This window comes from Zootoca vivipara, chromosome 8 (assembly GCF_963506605.1).
Source record: "Zootoca vivipara chromosome 8, rZooViv1.1, whole genome shotgun sequence".
NCBI lineage: Eukaryota > Metazoa > Chordata > Lepidosauria > Squamata > Lacertidae > Zootoca > Zootoca vivipara.
In genome coordinates this window covers 83,468,846-83,490,896 of record NC_083283.1, presented here as the reverse complement: position 1 = coordinate 83,490,896, position 22,051 = coordinate 83,468,846, and the positions used below count along the sequence as shown (strand labels likewise).

The 22,051-nt window shown below is 41.8% G+C and overlaps 2 protein-coding genes across 4 annotated transcripts in view; both read left to right on the top strand.

Annotated features, from left to right (window-relative positions):
- Window positions 1-650: 650 nt before the first annotated feature.
- On the top strand, window positions 651-5,643 carry LOC118079028 (protocadherin gamma-A6-like). The gene has a single exon (XM_035103031.2). The coding sequence runs from the start codon at window positions 2,521-2,523 to the stop codon at window positions 4,954-4,956; it is 2,436 nt and encodes an 811-aa protein (XP_034958922.2). The 5' UTR covers window positions 651-2,520; the 3' UTR covers window positions 4,957-5,643.
- A 4,771-nt stretch (window positions 5,644-10,414) lies between these two features.
- The window catches only part of LOC118079302 (protocadherin gamma-C5), a 269,776-nt gene continuing 258,139 nt past the window's right edge, over window positions 10,415-22,051 (top strand). The window contains exons 1-2 of one of the 3 annotated variants that reach the window (XM_060278109.1): window positions 10,415-14,180; window positions 18,755-20,295. In XM_060278109.1, the coding sequence (XP_060134092.1) occupies window positions 11,757-14,180; window positions 18,755-19,891 (3,561 nt within the window). In that variant the 5' untranslated portion in view covers window positions 10,415-11,756 and the 3' untranslated portion in view covers window positions 19,892-20,295. Of the gene's footprint in view, window positions 14,184-15,490; window positions 17,450-18,754; window positions 20,296-22,051 lie in introns of those variants that run through there. The other 2 variants (XM_035103378.2, XM_060278099.1) reach the window with 2 other exon arrangements.

Here is a 22,051-nt window from a genome sequence, read left to right as displayed (position 1 = left end):
CTCCCTCCCTTTTGTACACAGCACACACTTAAAGCACATGGCTTTCCCTGAAGAATCCTGGGAACCATATTTTACCCCTCACAAAGCTAAAATTCCCAGCATCCTTAACTATCTACAGTTCCCAGGATTCTGTGGGTGGGTGTGCTTTAAGTGTACGGTGGATATGCAGCCAGTTTAGCTGGTTCTACAAGCAGTGGCAGCAATGGGACACAATGTTCCTATGTAATGCTTCAGTTATGTGACATTAAGAAGCCCTTCCAGAGGCCTTGTGTGCGCTGGTGAAGAATGTGGTGGTCACTCACTGGCAGAGAACATGTGCTCAGCTGCTTCCACTTCCCATAGATTGGGGCCTCTAGATGCACAAAAGGCTTCAGTCATCTACCGCAAGTTGGAAGGCCATGGAGCCAGCCTTGCATCCTTGTACTACTGTCTTCTCAATCATGTACTTACTATTTACTATTCATACTTGAAGCGAGCTTTGATGCCGAAGGAAACTGCATTACATGAATTCAGGGCATTCATTCATTCAGTGTGGTATTGTCACATTTAGTCTTCTAAATCTTTAGGCTATCTATGGTCATATTCTCAAAAAGGTTTCCTTTAAAATGGAAAATAAACATGTGTCTTAACTGAACATTTTCCATAAGCAAATGCAACTCATTTATGAAATTCCCACTGTTCTTTTCTGTGCCAAAGAAATTTATTCAGGGTCTCTGGAAGGACTCACAGACCCTCCAAGTATCCCTATTTTCCAGGGACAGCCCCAGATTTATAGAAGCCATCATGGTTACTGATTTGATCCTGGAATGTCCCACTTTTCCTTAGGATGTTCCTATTTTATCAAAGAAATGTTGGAGGGTATGTCCGTATTTTCATCAGAGAAATGTTGGAGGGACATGGAATGAGACTGCCGGGGGGCTTTTTTCAGCCAGAACTCAGTTCCAGCACCTCCCAGGCTGGCACCATTGCCATTCCAAGAGAACAAGGGTGAGTTCATGGTGAGTTCCAGCACCTCTTTTTCTAGGAAAATAACACTGGACGTCCCTATTTTCATCAGAGAAATGTTGGAGGGTATGGTCTTACAGTCACAGTAAATACAGAGAAACATCAAATGATAAAAAATGACGTATACTAGGTTTTTTACATAAGCAGCACAATTTACAGAAATGACACAAAATGAAAAAATAGTGCCGCTCCTTCTTTGGTTGCCATCAGAGCATTGACTTGGCTACTGGCCAGAGTGAGAGGAAGACTGTCTCTGTCCACTGGCTTCAGCTCCACAGCCGCCTTCCCAAAAGGCTGTCAACACCAACAACTCAGGGAAATGAAAGGTACAAGACCTTTATAAAGCAAAAGAACCAAAGCAGACAGGGAATTACACTTTTGGAAACTGTGTAGTTCATTTTGAATTTTTAAATCAAACCTCAGTACTGACCTGCAGTTAAGGGCTCAGGGCCCTACAGAGATGGCCACGCTTCATCCTAACTGGCTGAGGTAAGTGATCTTCCTTTCTTACAAAGGGATAACTGCCCGTGATGGTGGCTGCTTCTAGCTTCAGCTCTCTTACAGGGCATGTGTATATCCTCCCTCCAGAAGTCTTAAAGGACGATGCACAAGCACAAATAAGTATAGGTTTATTTGTATAGCTTGGAACACAAACTTCTTCCTTCCACCATGGACATACCTATTTCTACATTGAAAGGGTTTAAGCATAATTAACTACATTTACATAGGCTGTGGGGGAAAAGACCCATATCTAATTCTACACATTTTAAAGTAACCTTTATTTCTTTGTAGCTAGGCTACAGACTGGGCAAATCTGATGGAAACATCAGATCAGTGACAAAAATTCTATAAGCTTTAATAGATAGTAATTCCATCTGGTGAACTATGATAGAAGGATATTCTAATGTGGAGCATCAGAATAATTAGCTCTCAAGGCTCTGGTGCATGACTTTTGAAGACTGAAGCCAAGGAATTAACATTGGTGTTCTTGAATGGAATTTAGTCCCATTTTATTAAAATAAGTGAATAATCTCTTACACGCACTATTTTATGCAGAGTTGTCAATAAATGCATAAAACATCAGTCTTATTTTTTTAGAAAAATTGTAATAACCAACAACAACAACCAGTACAAATTTATCTAAGTCTAAATGTTTGATGTTGTTTCTTTAGGGCATTTTTTTACTTATAAAAATTATACTCGTGTTATGCTCATTCTTAAAGCAAAATAATTGTTTTATAATGGCAAACACAGGACTACCAATGTAGAAAAAATAATCTCCAGTTTTCAGTTGAGCCTCTGAGTGTCGCTGTTCACTAATCTGGCACAGGAAGAAAGATATTCAGCTAACCCAGCCGCAGTATTCTTAAACACAAGCACAAAATATCTGATGCATCAAACTTGCACAGATATTGTAGGCACTGTTAACAGAGACTTCTATTTTTTATTTTTTAAAAACCACTAATTTAAAACCCAGAAGCTCCTGAGTCCTAGAATTGATAGTGTTGCAAGATAATGGAAGAAAATCAGAGGCTGTGGATCTGCAAAGAAAGGATCTTACAATGCCTCATAATTGTGCTTGCTTGGAAGATAGTTTCTGGGAAGATTCATTATTCCATTCCTGAAGAGATGCAGAAAGGCTCTTTTGTGGGGAATATTGCAAAGGATCTAGGAGTGGATAGAAATCATCTTTCGGACCACGGACTACGGATTGTTACCAGGACAGGTACGAGTCAGTATTTTGCTTTGAATTACAACAATGGCCATTTACAAACCTCTCAGAGAATAGACAGAGAGGAAATCTGTGGAAGGGCAGAAAGGTGTGTTTTAAGTTTTGATGTTATAATTGAGAGCAAAATAGAGATCTATGGGGTTCAAGTGGAAATTATTGATATAAATGATAATGCTCCCCAGTTCTCATCGGGGAAACAGGAACTGAAAATCAGTGAGGCATCCACTGCCGGATCCCGGTTCCCTCTGCCTGAAGCTCAGGATCCAGACCTAGGGATAAATTCTATACAGACCTACCAACTCACAGGCAGTAGCCATTTTTCTCTGGAGGTGCAAGCTGAAGAAAATGGTGCCAAATCTGCTGAGCTGGTGTTGGGGGGAAATCTGGACCGGGAAGAACAATCTGTTTTCAATTTGATCCTCACAGCTACTGATGGAGGCGATCCAGTCAGGTCCAGCACTGCTAACATCCAAGTTATTGTTTTAGATGCAAATGACAATGCACCTGTTTTCAGCAAACCAATCTATGAAATGAGCATCAAGGAGAACATTCCGAATGGGTCCAGCATTGTTACAGTTAGTGCTACTGATCTGGATGAAGGACAAAACGGAGAGATAAAATATTCATTCAAGAAAATCACAAAGAAGGATTCCAAAATGTTTATTTTAAACTCAACAACTGGTACAATTACCTTAATGGGAAACCTTGATTATGAGGAATCATCCTCATATGACTTTGAGGTGAAAGCTGAGGATGGAGGAGGGCTGAGTGACTGGTCGAAAGTTGTGATAATTGTTATGGATGTTAATGACAATGCACCTGAACTATCAATAACCTTTTTCATCAATACCATTTCTGAGAATTCACCAATAGGAACAGTTATTGCCCTTCTAAATGTTCAAGATGAAGATTCGGGGGTCAATGGGGAGGTCACATGTTCAATTCCCAGTAAGCTCCCTTTCCAACTAAAACAGTCTTTTGATAACTTTTATAGTTTGGTGACACTCAGTAACCTTGACAGAGAGAACACAGCAGACTACAACATCACTATCACAGCTACTGACCATGGGATTCCACCACTTTCTGTGTCAACTTTTATCTTACTTCAAATCCTAGACACAAATGACAACCCTCCTCTTTTTGCAGAATCATCTTACTTGGCTTATTTCACAGAGAACAATCCAAGAGGAGCTCCAGTATTTTCCTTAAAAGCAAACGATCCAGATTGGGAGGAAAATGCCAGGATAAGTTATTCCATCATTGAAGGAAACATGGACAAATTCCTTATAACCTCCTACCTCTCCATTAACTCTGAAACAGGGGTCATCTATGCTCTGAGTTCTTTTGACTATGAAGAGATCAGAGAGATGAAGTTCCTGGTCAAGGCTCAGGACGGAGGTTCTCCCCCACTCAGCTCCAACATCTCAGTGACTCTCTTCATCCTGGACCAGAATGACAATGCTCCCCAGATCCTGTACCCCTCCCCTCCCACCGATGGCTCCACAGGGATAGAGCTGGCCCCTCGCTCCTCTGAGCCAGGCTACCTGGTCACTAAGGTGGTGGCCGTGGATGCAGACTCTGGCCAGAATGCCTGGCTCTCCTACCAGCTGATCAAGGCCACTGAGCCAGGACTCTTCACTCTGGGGCTCCACACGGGAGAGATCAGGACGGCCCGCTTCTTTCTGGAGAAAGATACTATCAAGCAAAGCCTGGTGGTTTTAGTCAAGGACAATGGGCAGCCTCCAATGTCGGCTTCAGTCACTGTTACTGTGGTCTTGGCTGACAGCATCCCTGACATGCTGACTGATATGAGCAGCATCCCAGTATCTGAAGACCCACAGTCAGATCTCACCTTCTACTTGGTGACTGCAGTGGCTTTTGTCTCCTGCTTGTTCCTCGCCTTCCTCCTTGTGTTATTGGCACTCAGACTTCACAGGTGGAAAAATTCTCAGTTGTGTGACAATGGAAGTGTGCATTTTGATGGTGCTCCCATCTCCCAGTTTGTGGGGATTGATGGAGTCCGGGCATTTCTCCAGTCTTATTGCCATGAGGTTTCACTGACTTCAGGCTCAAGGAAAAGTCAGATTCTTTTCCCAATTGGAAGCTGTACCAATACTCTGTCACCACAACAGGCTCCTGATAAGCCAGACTCTGTGTTACTCATGGGTGATTCTAACACAGTTATGGAGGAGGCAGCAATCCATCAGGTGAGCACATAAATTCCAGTACTTCCCATTTGATCTCCCAGTATTCTAAAATGCATAGGAAACTTTCCTGAGTAAAAGTGATTTCCTGAAGGCTGCTAGTGCCATTGTTTAACGGTGAGTAACACGATCTCTAGAACAGATAGGTTGTCTTTCTTACTGTATGTCTTGGTGGTATGTCTTGTAGTGCTGATGGCAGGTGAAGTTATCTTGCATATTTTGTAGTGCGTCTCTACCATGTGCACAATGAACTTTGCCATTTGAAAACATTCTATTGTTGACCTTCTGAAAGCCTGTAGATGCAATGCCCTCTTTTTCTCAACAATTTTATGTGGGATTATAAATTGATGCTCTCTTTTTCATCAAATACAGGAGCTACATTCAGGCTTCAGTTCTTTGGCACCATGGTGCTGGTCAACGTAAATGCTATATTTATCTTGTTTTTGTTTTTTATTTGCAGAAGTTTGTATTATATCTATCTATCTATATATGAGAAAGAACACACATATATATGAAATAACATTAGTAAAACAAATCAGCAATAGCTCTATATCCAAAAATTGTTGTAACGGGGAACATAAAATGTGTTGTTTATACTTAATTGTTAATGACACCCAGAGCTTTTTTCCAGCTGGAGCACGCTGGAGTGCAGTTCTGGCACCTCTCAGGTGGGCGCCATTGTAGGCTGGCACACCCACCCACCCACCCACTTTATACCTTTACATATTTCTGAGAAGTCCAAAACTAACATTTCAAGTCAAAACGGAAACTGCCCGGTATGTGCGAGTCTACACTTTTTAAAGATCTGTGACTCCACCCAGCTCCTAGCCACTCTTAGTCATGATTGGTCAAACTACGGTACAGGACTAATTCATACTTCCTTTTCTTCAATCCGTCTGCTGTGTAGCGGTAGTGGGCTTTAAGCTTTCCTGCCAGCCTTCTACCTTTGCATGAGTGTGTGTTTGCGTGAGGGCCCTTCTGAGCTGCCCTAGCCATCCTCCTGTATCTAAGAGAGCGAGGGAGGCGGGGGTGCATTTATCTTTAATCCTATCAATATTCTGTGCCTAACACTAAGGCTAAATCCTGGGACATTTGTTACTAGATTTGGGAATATGGAGCATGGATACTATTATATATATATTAAAATGTTTCTTCTAATTTCAGTGAGTTAGTAAAGACAGTTACCAACCCTTACACACACACAAAAAATTAAGAAGAATTCAGAAACCTGGACCTAATTAACTCCATGTTGATTTGGTAAAGTTGCATTATTAAAGGAATGTGTAACCAGGTTTCTCTTTCCCTTCTCCCCTAACAGTTCTAATTCAATACTTAAATAATATACAAATTTAATTAATTTTAGGGTGGGGAGGAGCAGGAGGAATTAAAATTAATACAATGGAACAGATTCAGGCCAAAGGTGGGCAAGCAGTATCAAGAATACTAAAATATTATAGATAGCATGCATCACAACTTCTAGCTTTGACTAATAGGCTAAACACGGAGAAATAAGTGTAAAACATAACATTTTCAATGACAATGATTGTCAATATATCTTAGTCAGTAGAGCATGAGACTCTTAATCTAAGGGCCGAGGTTCCTTCCAACTCTATGATTCTATGAATATTGGTACAGAGAAACCCCCCCCCAAATACTAAGAAATATGTAATATCAACTAATACCAAAGGACACCATAATCTTGGCTGCAAAATACCCTATTTGATAAAACACTATAGTATTTTGGGAAAAGAAGACTTCAGAAAGAGTCAGCCTAGTTATTGTACAGGAGATAATACACAACAACAATCTTTAGGTGAGCTTTTTCTCTTAACTCAAAAAGCAGACTTGGAGGTTGTAAGTGGAAGTACAAAGGACTACTGCCTCTTTCTCTTCCTGCTGTTTGCTGAAAACAAGCCTCCCTGGTTGTACAGTGGTACCTTGCAAGATGAAATTAATTCGTTCTGCGAGTCGCTTCATATAGTGAAAATTTTGTCTTGTGAAGTGTGGTTTACCATTTACCCGGTTTACCCATTTAATTAATGTGTTCCTATTCGTCTTGCGAAGCGCAGCTATAGGAAACTTTGTCTTGTGAGACGCATCGCGCAACGCAAAATGCTTTCGTCTTGCGAGTTTTTCATTGCATGAGGCATTCGTCCTGCGGGGTACCACTGTATTCTCATTCATGGAAAGATAGGGGGAGAAAATCAGCTTGGAGATTTTTGAATAAACAAATGGCAGGAATGAAAAAACAATAGCCAAAGCTAACCTTCCCTTTATTAAAACCCGAATACACAATGAACTACTTCTACTCCTGCTCCTGATGGTGATGATTCCCAACAAGATTAAAAGTTATCTCTCTACCTACTTACAGTAATTGTACCATGTGGTGCTGCACTTGCAGGATGTGACAACACAACCAGCCCTTCCTCAGAACACCATTGGGTGGTGGGTGCTGTGAAGTGACATGAGCAGAAGAACATGAATTGCTATGTGGCACCAAGCCAAGGACGGCCACCCGAGCAGAGGCGTAGGAAGGTCAGGTGGTACCCGGTGCGAAAAATTTCTTGTCACTGCCCCCCACATTGATTATTATTTTTTACCTGCAAAAATGGTTTTACATTATTTCATATTTTCTTACAAAGGAATAATAATAAAATAAGTAATAATAATAATAAACTTTTATTTATATCCTGCCCTCCCCGGCCGAAGTCGGGCTCAGGGCGGCTAACATCAGATACATAACATTGGTATAAAATCAAACAATAATTAAATTATCTCCTAAAAACATGTGTCAAAATCAAATTAAAGTCTAATTAGATGGCTTTCCACAGGGTTAGGGTTGGGAACAGTAAGTACTCCACTGAATTGAAATTTCAGCCTTCACAACATAGCAAAACAGCCAAGTAAACAGCTATTTTCGTGGAGGAGGGTCAATATATTAATTGATATGCATGAAATTTCATATACAGTGGGGCCTCGACTTATGAATTTAATCCGTTCCGAATGCAGACTCGTAGGTCGAAAACTTCGTAAGTCGAGTTTCCCATAGGAATGCATTGGAAACGGAAGAATTCGTAAGTCGAAGGAAACCGCATCTAAAAACTCGTAAGTCAAGGAAACCACATCTAGCCGCAAATGGGTTTTCCATTCGGATGTCGGAAAAATCGTAAGCGCGCGACCACTTTTTACGCTCGTAAGTCGAAAATGTCGGATGTCGAGGAGCTCGTAAGTCGAGGTCCCACTGTATAGCTATATAATTCCTAGTGTAGTAAGATAAGACCTTTGGAGCAAGCTTTTTTTTTCAAAAAAAATAGTTTTTTATGAACTGCCCTAATAGGGCAGTAATTGTTCCTTGATGATTTGTCACCCCCCTCCATGATAGAACCTGGGACGGACTGCCCCCCACCCCCCTATCTACGCTTCTGCACCAGAGAGGTGAAAGTGGGTGTAGAATGACACTTTCTCCTTTTAGAAATTGCCATCCTCAATTTCAACCAAATCTCAAATATTGAAATATGCCATTCAGGTACCGGTAGGAATGAGTGTCACGTCTGAGTTCAGTGTTCGCTTCCTCCTGCTGCCTTGAAGAGCTGATAGTTGCCCATCACTTCTTCCCATAAAGTATCATCTAATGGGTCGCCTGATTTCCTCCCCATCATGCCTTTAGAGTTGTGAATGGTAGCAGCATTTGAGAGTTTAATACTCTGTAGATTTGTGAAAGAAGTATTTTACCTAATGGATTATAAGTGGACATAGTGTGGGAGTCAACGTACAGTGGTACCTCGGTTTATGAACACAATTGGTTCTGGAAGTCTGTTCATAAACTGAAGCGTTCATAAACTGAAGCAAACTTTTCCATTGAAAGTAATGGAAAGTGGATTAATCCGTTCCAGACGGGTCCGCGGAGTACTCAACCTGAAGCGTACTTAACCTGAAACATGGGTGTAATTGGTTCTGGAAGTCTGTTCATAAACTGAAGTGTTCATAAACTGAAGCGAACTTTCCCATTGAAAGTAATGGAAAGTGAATTAATCCGTTCCAGATGGGTCCGCGGCGTTCATAAACTGAAAATTCATAAACCGAGGTGTTCATAAACTGAGGTTCCACTGTAGGTAATGCATGTATTTGGATCATTTGTATTGTGAACCAATTACTTGGCACCACAGTCAGTTTTTTGCTGTAACTCAGGGGTTGTACTGTATAAAAATCTTTGAGCCAAAAAAATCCACACCTGTTCCCGTTGTCCAAATATTTTTATTCTATCTTCATTATTAAATAATGGATGGTGGATTTAAAACATCATGTGATATCGGAAGGGCAAATTTTGAGAACCGTTCTTTCCAGATCCAATGGTTAGAGAACAAGAAAAGATTAGGTAAGTCATCTAGGAATTGTTAACTGAAAAGATAACCATCACATAAACTCTTGACTCAGTGTATGTTCCATTGTGATCCACGACACCCTTTCCAAGCCCTGAATCAGCAGCAAAATACTGCGACTTTATAAGAACATAGTATGATTTCATAAGAAGAACCTGCTGGACTGGGCCAATAGCCATGCAGTTCAGTGGTCAACCAGATACTTGTGGGAAACCTACAAATAGGACCTGAGCTCAAAAGCACCATCCCATCCTGTGGTTTCCAGCAATTGGTATTCAAAAGCATTACTGCCTCCAACTGTAGAGGCAGAGCATAACCATTATGGGTAATAGCCTCCAATAGCCCTTTCCTCCATGAATTCTTCTAATCCTCTTTTAAAGTCATCAGTGGTCATCACTGCCTCCTGTGGGCTTGAGTTCTTTCATTTAACTATGCGCTGCTTGAAGACTTAGTTCCTTTTATCTGTTCTGAATCTTCCAACATTCAGCTTCACTGGATGTCCCTGTGCTCTAGTGTTTTGCATCTCTATATATAAAAATGTAAATTGGCCATGTCCGTTAGTATCCACTTTTCACCAAAACCGCTTGGCCGATTGCGTTCAAATTTTGACACAATGCCGCATTCGAATATGAGAGTGACCCTGTACCATTTTCAAAGACAGATGTCACATCTGTGCCAGGTAAAAAACCCAAAACCCTGTGTTTCAAAACACACCACTCAGACGAAAGTGCATGCTGGGAACAGAACCAGGTTGCAAACCAGCGCACTCTAGTGGCGGCTACACTGGTACTGTACCTATAAAACCTTCCCTCTCAACAGCACCTCAGCTCCCATTTACATACTAGGCTGAAGCCTTTACAGACTAGGCCAAATGGAGGTACTGACTCTCCTGGCTGGGGGTTGGGGGGAGGAGGGGAGGGGATGGGATAGGTCAGGACATGGTGGGACCAGTCACAGGGATGAGCCGGGGGTTGGGGGAGGAGGGGGCGTCATACGTCATGGGTCGGGACAGGGTGGGAGGAATCACAGGGATACGCTGGGGGTGAGGGGAGGAGGGGGCAGGATACGTCATGGATTGGCACAGGGTGGGGGGAATCACACGGATGAGCCACAGCAATGCGTGGCCGGGCCAGCTAGTAATTATATAAACTTCTATCATGTCACCTATTACCCACCTATTCTCTAAACTAAAAATTCCCAAGAGCTGCAAGTTTTCTTCATAGAAGGGGTTGCTTGAACTCCTTGACAATTTTGCTTATTGATCCACCAGATGTATATAGGGACAGGAGTTCTTTCAGAAAACAAGGCCCGGAGTTATTCAGGGCTTTATATTTAAATAATTTACCATGAATTGCTCAAACCTCTTAATTGCTCTTGAGATACTGAGGGAGACTGAAACTGCTGTGCTTTCTGATGTCTTCCTCTACCAACACACACATACATACATTATTTTATTTGTATGCCTCCTTTCCACAGTTCAAACCATGTTCAAGGTGGCTTACAACATAAAAAAATACATAACTACAACATAACAAAAGTAGTCATAAACAATAAATAACACATGGAACTGATTAAAAAAACCATGAAACACAACCAAACTGAACAGTTTCTACATAAATCACAAGATCTAAAATAAAGATACAAAAAACCAACAGCAACAACAGCAGCAAACCCTCATCACTCCTAAAAAGCTACACCCCAGCTCCAATAGTCTCACCTGCCCTCCTTTCCACTTTAAAATTCACTCACCAGAGCATAGCAGGTGTGAGAGGAAGGTGGACTAAAAGAGAATGGGGCTGCTAAGTACATAAGGCCACGGTCCTCTACACAGTGCAGTTCTCTTATGAATAAGCACATGCACTGTTGAAACATTTAAAGCAGCCTCTCTGAGTGAGCACCTTGCTACCCTAAGTGCAGATAAGCCTGGGGTGCTTTATAAAACATGTAATAAACCCAACTTACATGACTATATTAATAGATAATGAATGCAAACCTCCTAATGCAATTAACACCCCACATATTAATACCCATTACAAGCACAGGGAAAAAAGTATCATCTTTTTTAAAGTACTCCAGATGAAGATAATGAGATTGCATTGCCATATCGCTTGGGTCTATTAAACAGGATGTGGAACTTTCAGTACATCACATCCCTGATTCAGATTGTCTAGGCAAAGTAATATTATGTTAAAATGATCTATAATTTTCAATTGAGCCTCTGGGTGTCGCTGTTCACCAATTTGGCTATAGAACACACTGGGAGTTCCATAAATTCTCTACCGGTAATGTATAAACAGAAAATATCTGCATGACCATACTTGCACAGACATTGCAGGGAGTGCAATAGCAGCAACTTTAAATAAAAAACAACAGCATTTATTTCATACTCAAAAACGTCTGAGCCAGAATAAGTGGCATTTATCCTGTTGCAAGAAAATGGGAGAAAATCAGAAGCAATGGAGCTGGAAAGAGACAATCTTGTTGCAATGCCTCGTATTGATGTTCATTTTGAAGACAGTTTCTGCACAACTTCATTATTCCATTCCAGAGGAGATGCAGAAAGGCTCTTTTGTGGGAAATATTGCAAAGGATCTAGGAATGGATGGAAATAATCTTTCTAACCGTGAGCTCCGGATTCTTACCAGAACAGGTATGATTCAGTATTTTACTTTGAACTACAACAGTGGTCACTTACAAACCACTGAGAGAATTGACAGAGAAGAAATTTGTGCATGGGCAGAGAAGTGCAAATTAAATTTTCAGGTTATTGTTGAGAGTAAAAGAAAACTTTATGGAGTTGAAGTGGAAGTTACTGATATAAACGATAATGCTCCCCACTTTCCTCCAGGAGAACTGGAGGTGAAAATTAATGAAATATCTATAATAGGGTCTCGGTTTCCTCTGCCTGATGCTACTGATCCAGATCTGGGGATAAATTCTGTTCAGAATTACCAACTCACAGGAAGCATCCATTTTTCTCTGGATGTTCAAACAGGAGAAAATGGCCCCAAACATGCTGAGCTGGTGCTGGAAAAATCTTTGGACAGAGAGGAACAGCAAGTTTATGATCTAATTCTTATGGCTATGGATGGGGGTGATCCTGTCAGGACTGGCACTGCTCAAATTCAAGTCATTGTTTTAGATGTAAATGACAATGCACCAATTTTTAGCCAACCAGTGTATGAAATCAGCATTGAGGAGAACATTCCCAAAGGGTCCATAGTCTGTGCAGTCAGAGCCACTGATCTGGATGAAGGAATCAATGGAGAGGTGAAATACTCCTTCAAAAAACCCACAATAAAGGACTCACAAATGTTTCTTTTAAATTCAACAACTGGCATAATAACCCTCATGGGAAACTTGGACTTTGAGACATCATCCTACTATGAATTTGAGGTGCAAGCCATGGATGGCGGTGGTCTAAGTGACAGGTCCAAGGTTGTGATCATAGTCACAGATCTGAATGACAATGCGCCAGAATTAACTGTGACCTTTCTGACCAACTCCATTCATGAGAACTCATCAACTGGAACAGTTATTGCTATTATAAATGTAGAAGATCAAGATTCTGGAATCAATAGTGAGGTCACATGCACAATTCCCAGAAACCTCCCGTTTCAGCTAAAACAATCCATAGACAACTTTTATACTTTGGTGACAGATGGCCCCCTTGACAGAGAACAAGTGGCAAACTACAACATCACCATCACAGTAACTGATCATGGAATGCCTTCTCTTTCTACAGCCACCATCATAGCTCTGCGCATTTTAGACACAAATGATAACCCACCTCACTTTGCAAGATCAGATTACAAGTCATTTTTCATGGAAAATAATCAGAGAGGAGCATCCATCTTTTCTCTAAATGCAAATGATCCAGACTGGGAAGAGAACTCCAGAATAACTTATTCCATCATAGAAAGTCAAGTGACTGGCTCCCCTCTCTCCTCCTACCTCTCCATTAACTCTGAAACAGGGGTCATCTATGCTCTGTGTTCTTTTGACTATGAAGAGATCAGGGAGATGAAGTTCCTGGTCAAGGCTCAGGACGGAGGTTCTCCACCACTCAGCTCCAACGTCTCAGTGACACTCTTCATCCTGGATCAGAATGACAATGCTCCCCAGATCCTGTACCCCTCCCCTCCCACCGATGGCTCCACGGGGATAGAGCTGGCCCCTCGCTCCTCTGAGCCAGGCTACCTGGTCACTAAGGTGGTGGCCGTGGATGCGGACTCTGGCCAGAATGCCTGGCTCTCCTACCAGCTGATCAAGGCCACCGAGCCAGGGCTCTTCACTCTGGGGCTCCACACGGGAGAGATCAGGACGGCCCGCTTCTTTCTGGAGAAAGATGCCCTCAAGCAAAGCCTGGTGGTTTTAGTCAAGGACAATGGGCAGCCTCCAATGTCGGCTTCAGTCACTGTTACTGTGGTCTTGGCTGACAGCATCCCTGACATGCTGACTGATATGAGCAGCATCCCGGTATCTGAAGACCCACAGTCAGATCTCACCTTCTACTTGGTGACTGCAGTGGCTTTTGTCTCCTGCTTGTTCCTCGCCTTCCTCCTTGTGTTATTGGCACTCAGACTTCACAGGTGGAAAAATTCTCAGTTGTGTGACAATGGAAGTGTGCATTTTGATGGTGCTCCCATCTCCCAGTTTGTGGGGATTGATGGAGTCCGGGCATTTCTCCAGTCTTATTGCCATGAGGTTTCACTGACTTCAGGCTCTCGGAAAAGTCAGATTCTTTTCCCAATCGGAAGCTGTACCAATACTTTGACACCACAACAGGTTCCTGATAAGCCAGGCTCTGTGTTACTCATAGGTGATTCTAACACAGTTACAGAGGAGGCAGCAATCCATCAGGTGAGCACATAAATTTCAATACTTCCCATTTGATCTCTCAGTATTCTAAAATGCATAGGAAACTTTCCTGAGTACAAAAGGTTTCCTGGCTCAGGCAATCACCATCCAGGAATGGGAGACTAAGAAGACCCACAGCATGGTGTAGATTGCACATCTCTTCCCGAGGCCCTTCCCTTGCGTGTTTAGTTAAAGCTAAGGGTGCATTCCTGAAGGCTGCTTTACTGTGGTTTGAACAAACTACCTACACAAACCAGCCTGCCCACTGTTTTTATTTCTCATCATAGGCCTTGCTCTGTGTTCTTTCGGTTTGCCATATGTCCAGAATTTCCTAGACATATCCAGAATTTGTCAGCATCATCTGGGCAGAAATCGGAAAAATGTTAGGGAAAATCTGGACGCATGGCAGCCCATGTTGGCAGTTGCGATCTTGCCCAACAACTTTTCTGTCTGGATTTTCACTGTTTGAAACATGGCAACTGAAGGTCTGATTGGCTGAGACACATGCCAGAAGGCACAGTGGGTGGTATTCTCACTTTGGTGAGTCGCAAGGAGGGGAAAAGAGGGGGAAAGAAGATAGCAGAAAGAGGGGGGGAAGGGGTGGCCCTTTTGTCTTGGCCCCTCCCCCGACTGTGCCCACATTCGGCTTCAGCCCTGTCCACCACTGGCTTTTGTCTTGCCCAGCATCTGCATACGGCCCCTGGCAGATTACTTCTGGCCCCCTGTTCTGTTCTGTAATGCCTCCCCCCTGGGAAGTCTGATTGCCCTCCTCATTAACTGACAGGCTGTGAAGACCTCTATGTTCAATTACACTGTCAATTACTTCTTCCACCTCCCTGTTGGTTGGTTGGTTGATTTCATTCAAGTTGTGATGTGCTTTGGAAGTCCCTGGACTAAAAGCTGAGGTGAACCTATTTTGAACAAATAAATACATTTTCCTGTGGTAACATGATCTTCTGGTTCTCTTTGCCAACCACTATTCTTAAAAAGGTGTAGCTTGTGTCTAGTTATGTGCAAGTAATAATTGATCACAGTAGGCATAAAGTACCTCTAAGCCTGGAAGGAAAGGGGGTGTTGCTATATGCACTTTGAGTGCTGGTGGGAATTGCATGCTGAAATAGCTACCCTATTCTGTCTTCATTACAGTTCCCAATCCCATATCAGGAGCCATGTGCTAGAACAGGCCCCCAAATGTTTTGGGACTACAATTCCCATCATCCCTGACCACTGGTCCTGCTAGCTAGGGATGATGGGAGTTGTAGTCCCAAAAACATCCAGAGGGTCGAGTTTGGAGATGCCTGTGCTAGAAGGAGACATCCATCCTCTAATCTACCTTGCTGGACTGGGTCATTAGTCAAATATAGATTCATTTTGTTATGTGTATGCATTGTGTTTTAGTCTATGTATTTAGCTAATTTTTCTATATTGAACAATGGTGTTACTATTCACTGATAACTCCACGTTTTCAGGCAATAAGCATTCAACCTATCAAATTAATACCAACAATAAGACTGATAGAATGTTACGAAATCATTCCGAATCTATGATTGCATTTAAGTCAAGAGTGGATACAAGCAGTTCTGGATATATCTTAGATCCCCTAAATAAAGTTTCTTATCACTCAAAACCTGCGGAATGGCTCTGCACTGATACAATAATGACAGAAAAGAAAGTTCTCAGTTCAAAACTACTATTGTTACTACTACTACTACTACCACAATTAATTATTGCATTTCAGTTTACAGTCTGACAAACTGAAATTCTGGCAGAGTAGTGCACACTTTGAATGCACTTGTGTAGAAGCTTTTTCTTCATGTCATAAACATTCCTGATTAATTACAGTAAACTTCCACATGTGCCAAAGCAATCCAAAAACGTAATACATCTAACAAAACTTTTATCTTCAGATATGTTTCATTGACTTCAATGGAGTTTATACCCAGGTAAGTTGGTATAGGATTGCAATGTAAAAACTGTAATAAAATCTTACTAGCAAAGGTTGTATAGAATTACGTACCAATACTATGAAAACAGAAATGAAAAACCAATTATTCAAAAGGATCATATGGGAAATACCATTGAAAAGCATCCAAAAAAAGTCTAAGGGAGAATATTGAATAATTCACCACCTAAGGAATTGGGAATCATCACACAGAATCGTAAGGAAAGATGTATCACCCAAAACTTCCTCTAGTGCAGCAATGGCCAGCCAGACGCCACAGGGAAGATTACGAACATATGAGAAAAATGTCAAATGAATATGCATAAGACTAAAGAATGAAAGCGTTATCCTGTGCTAAAGTGAATTTAAACTCCTTTTCCAGCATTTTATTATGGCCAACAGAACAGAAATAAAGCACACAATGCACCAAAATCTTAAAGACAGAACAAAATACAAAATTTAAATTTCCTAAACAAGTTCATAATTAAATAAAGGCCAAATCACCTGAATTCTGGCAGGGATAGGGTTGCCAGGGCATCCCACAATTGTTTTTAGGAAAACCTGAAAGTTGTTGAGCTTTTTCTAGATAAAAACGCCCCGAAAACCGTGATTTTGCAATTGACTTGCAGAAGATTAAGGACAAAGCGCCACCTTTTGGAAATCCCCCCCGCAGATGTCAATTCCGCCTTTGAAATCCCAGTAACGTCCAGGGAAATCCAAATGTATGGCACCCCTAGGCAGAGATATAGGCTTTCTGAATTATTGCATGGTTTTCTTCTGCTGACAATTGCTTGTGTTTATGCAACATCAAAGACATCCCAAAGTGTCATTATCATCTACCAGCAAAAACAATAAAAATATTAAAACAACAGTTTCTATGCAAAGAAAAGCAAATCTGAATTAAGCTTATGGAACTACTAATCAAACAATACTAAAGTACATTTGGACAACCAGTGAAAGAATTTTTAGTCATTCTCAGTTCTCCATATAGATCAGGGGGAAATAGCAATATAGAATTATAAGCATGAATATCAGCAAATACAGTTCCCCATGTGGACTCAGAGTGTCACTGTTGGACAACATGGGAGCAGCCATGGCTCAGCATTTGTGAGGCTCTTGGAGCAGTCTCTCTCTCTCTTAACACATCAGTGAAGCAGAAAGAAAAAGCTTTTATTTTAAAAGCTGCTTAAGAAAGGAAAGCTCTCAGTTTCCCAAGGATCAGCTCAAAAGAACAATATTTCTATTATCTCACTTAAGTGTACTGGGAGTCTTGAAAACTGAAGTGAAGGAGGAGGAGAAATCAGGAAATGAAATGGATTTGATGGAGGTAAAGCAGGCAAAGAGAACAAGAGACATCACCAAGAGGCAAGTACTGTTTCTGTTCATATTCTGGTCTGTGTTCTGCTGCCAGGTAGTGTCTGAGCAGGTTCAGTATTCAGTTCCAGAGGAAGCAGAGCAGGGCTCCTTTGTGGGGAACCTTGCTAAAGATCTGGGGTTGGATATCAGAGAGCTGTCAAAGCGCAAGCTTGGGATTTCTTCAGAAAAGCAATTCTTTGATCTGAATGAACAAAATGGCAATCTGTATGTGAATGAGAGGATAGACCGGGAAGAGATTTGTGGTAAATCATCAATTTGTGTCCTCAAATTAGAAGTTGTGGCACACAACCCTTTGAATATTTTCCACATAAATATTTTTATCCAGGACATTAATGATAATGCCCCACATTTCCGGAATGAAAATATTGAGCTTAAATTGAGTGAGTCTACTCCGTCAGGAACTCGATATGCTCTAGGAAATGCTGAAGATAAGGACATTGGCACAAATTCCCTCCAGAATTATCAGTTGAGCTCAACTCCATATTTCATGTTGGAAATCCAAAACGGCAATGATGGCGGCAAATATGCAGAATTAATATTGCAGAAGAAACTGGACAGGGAAAAGGAACACACACACCACATGGTCCTTACAGCCATGGATGGTGGAGAACCTCCAAAAACTGGAACAGCCAGAATATTGGTTACAGTTATTGATATTAACGACAATGCCCCTGTTTTCACCCAGACAATCTATAAAGTGAGCCTGAAGGAGAGTGCACCCAAAGGAACCTCTGTGCTACGAGTCAAAGCATCTGACAGTGATGAAGGGTCAAATGCTGACATCACTTATACTTTCAGTGACATTGCGGAAACAGCTGAACAGAAGTTTCATCTGGATCCCAGAGACGGAACAATTACACTCATAGAAAGTGTTGATTTTGAAGAGAGTCAATATTATGTGATGATAATTCAGGCAAATGATGGAGGAGGATTGGCGGCACATTGCAAAGTGGAGATTGAGGTTCTTGATGAGAATGACAATACTCCAGATGTGATCCTTACATCTGTGTCCAGCCCAGTTCCTGAAGATGTCACATCTGGAGCTGTGATTGCTCTCATTAAAGTTCAGGACAGGGATTCTGGGGATAATGGAGAAGTCACCTGTCACCTGAAGGAGCTTGTACCTTTCCTGATAGTCTCATCTTCAGATAATTACTTCAAGCTCCTCATAGATGGTGCCCTTGACAGAGAAAGGACTCCAGAGTATAATATTACAATCATAGCCACAGACAAAGGCACACCTCCACTCTCCACACAAAAATCCGTATTAATACAGATCTCAGATATCAATGATAACCCACCAGCCTTTGAAAAATCTTCTTATACTGCCTATGTTCCAGAGAACAATCCATCTGGAACTTCAATTTTCCACGTCAAGGCCTCTGACCCAGATCTGGATCGCAATGCCCAAATCACTTACTCCATCCTTAACAGCAACATCAAGGACCTGCCTCTCTCCTCCTATGTTTCCATTAACTCTGAGACTGGGATCATCTATGCCCAACGTTCCTTTGACTATGAGCAATTCAGGGAGTTTCAGATTCAAGTGAAGGCCCAAGATGGAGGTTCTCCACCACTCTATACCAGTGCCACAGTGACAGTATGTGTTTTGGATCGAAATGATAATGCTCCGCAGATCCTGTACCCTTCACAATCAACAGAGGGCTCACCTTTCTTTGAGATGGTGCCTCGGTCAGCTGAGTCGGGGTATCTGGTGACGAAGGTGGTGGCGGTGGACTCTGATTCGGGACACAATGCCTGGCTCTCCTTCCATCTCCTGCAGGCCACAGAGCCCTCACTCTTCAGTATTGGCTCCCACACAGGAGAGGTGCAAACAGTCCGAGCATTACTTGAGAGAGATGCAGTGAAGCAGAGGCTGGTCATCCTGGTGAAGGACAATGGGCATCCTCCTCTCTCAGCCACCACAACTTTGAGCTTGGTGTTTGCTGAGAACTTCCAGGAGGCTCTTCCAGAAATGAACTCCCAACCAAATGACTCAGAGTATCAGTCGGATCTGCAGTTTTATTTGGTATTGGCCTTGACCCTGGTGTCCTTTCTGTTCCTGGTGACGGTGATTCTGACCATTCTGATGAAGCTTCGAAGGTCAAGGAACCCCACTTTCCTTCAGTGCTTTATTCCTGACCCCCATTCAAAGGCTGGTGCCATATTCCCACCAAATTATGAGGACGGAACTTTGCCTTATTCCTACCAGGTCTGTCTGTCCTCTGAATCCAGGAGGAATGAGTTGACATTCCTGCAGCCCACTGTCCAATTAGCAGAGAACATCATTTGCAATGGCAACTCTGACATTTCTTTGATGGTCAGTGGAGGCAATTTAAATTCTGAAAAGGAAAATGACAGCACGGTGAGTTATATTGCATTTTCTTTTTAGGGAATTAGGTGTGTTGTCACTTGTTTGAGAGTTTTATTATAAACAGTGGATGTTATCAAACTGGCATTCCAGACAGTTCAGGCCATGTCACCAGGGAAGTAGGTAGGAAGTAGTACTGAGCTGCTACTGCTGGAGAGCAAGCTAATTGGACTTTCCAGCAACTACTGAAGGACAGCATTGCAGGATGGCGGAGGCTCTGTCAGAATTGTCTAGGTGCACATCTGCATGGTAACTCAGGGTGCTGTGGTAAGATCACAGAGTGATGGCTGGGCAGAGAGAATGCTATTTTTTTCTTTTCTTATTTTTGCAGTACAAATGCAATTGAATATGTAGTTATTTTTACATTCTGTCCTTTAAGAAATTTACAAGAATACCAAAAAGTCTTTCATAGCATATTCTTTAAATAAGTTGGTAAATTTCTTAGTAGTTTTTCAACTGAATTTTAGGAAGTGTTTGTGGAGTTTTTTATGGGTTGGATTATTTAATGAGAGTAAAGGATCAATTAATCACTAAACATTTAAGAATAACTTGATTTAGTTCTCATATATACAAATAATCTTACATAGCATTTGGATATTGTGTTCTGGTCACAGACACAGCTTGGGATTTGGGTCTGATGAGAATAGCACAACATATTAAGTGGTGGAGCACTGTCGGAAGCTATCATGTACAACCTGTGTGGAAGAGTGGCATCGAAAGGGAGTTTCTCTTGGCATGATTTCTAGAGATGTTGCATCCTCTCTCTCTCTCTCTCTCTCTCTCTCTCTCTCTCTCTCTCTCTCTCTCTCTCTCTGTGTGTGTGTGTGTGTGTGTGTGTGTGGTGGGGACTATAAAATTATTTTAAATAAATAAATAATATGCACTTGCACATATCCTCCCACTTCCAAGATATGTATATACTGGAAATGCAAAACACAATTAATGAATTAAAAGGAAAAACTGTGGTCCCTGGATTGACAAATACCCTAAACCAAACAGGACCATATCATGAACCCAAAACTATCCCCTGACCCCCCACCCCACCCCTGCCCTGCCCAAGTCCTGTATTCTCTTATATATTACTGATGTCCAATGTGGATGCAATCCCAAAGTACTGACATTCCTTTCCTTGGCACTTAAACAGCAAAGAGCATTTGCATTATATTGTTAGAGATTATGACAAGTTGTTAAGTTGTGGTGAGCAGTTTGTATGTAAAGGTGTATGGACGTGGAGCGTGCGGTTAGTATTTCTACTTACACCATCTCCAGTCATGCTTCCATACTGTAGAAATATAGGTGACAAATGACTATTGAGTCACAACTACTAATGGTAGATGCCTTTTTAACTCTTTGGCATGGAATGTTTTCTTATGGCCAGGACATACATCTGCACATCCTGTAATTGCTGTACTTTAAAGCTGGGTCATGCTTACCACCAGTGTATATTCCATTAGGAAAGATGAAGACTAATGTTAAAAGAACATTTGTTGACATTATCTAGTGGATAATTCAGTATCTAGTGGATAATTCAGTGTCTTGTCCCTCCTGCTAATGGCCAAATTCAGTTTTAGCAGTTTAATCTTGTAGAACAAGAAGCACAACATCAAGCTCTCCAACAAAGATGGCTGAAAACCACCTACCTCTGCTGCTTAACAAGCCCTCACATGCTCGTTTTTAATAAAGCTCTGAGTTTCACATCCAATTTTCACATGTGCACTTCTAAGCTACCATTGAATGTTATCCATCCACAGTAGTGTGTTTGTGATAAGCTGGGGCTGTGGATGAGGCAGCAGTGCGGTTGGGTCTGTATGCTTCTTTCAGCAACCAATCCGGCATTCCTGCTGGTGCACCTGCATGGCCCTAACCTTGCCTTTACTGAAGCAAAGCCCTGTCCAGATAAGCAGTGGCAATGAATTAGAGAATGTGGCCATTTTACTTCTTTGCTCTGTGCAGTAATACCTAGTGTTTATACAGCACTTTAGAGTGTTCAAGGCGCTTCACACATAGTGCTGTGTAACTCTTACAATAACCCAGAAAAGTAGACCAGTGTTACGATATAGGGGAGGGAGAGAGGATGCATTCAAATTTGTGGGGAATATTGAATTAGTTACTTTTCCTGATTGGTACCTGCTGTGCTGTGGAACTGTGGTTTTTGACTGAAATACTGGCAAGTTGTGCTAA

Coding starts and splice junctions, on each gene's coding strand:
- LOC118079028 (XM_035103031.2), top strand. CDS start 2,521: ATGGAAGAAAATCAGAGGCTGTGGATCTGCAAAGAAAGGATCTTACAA.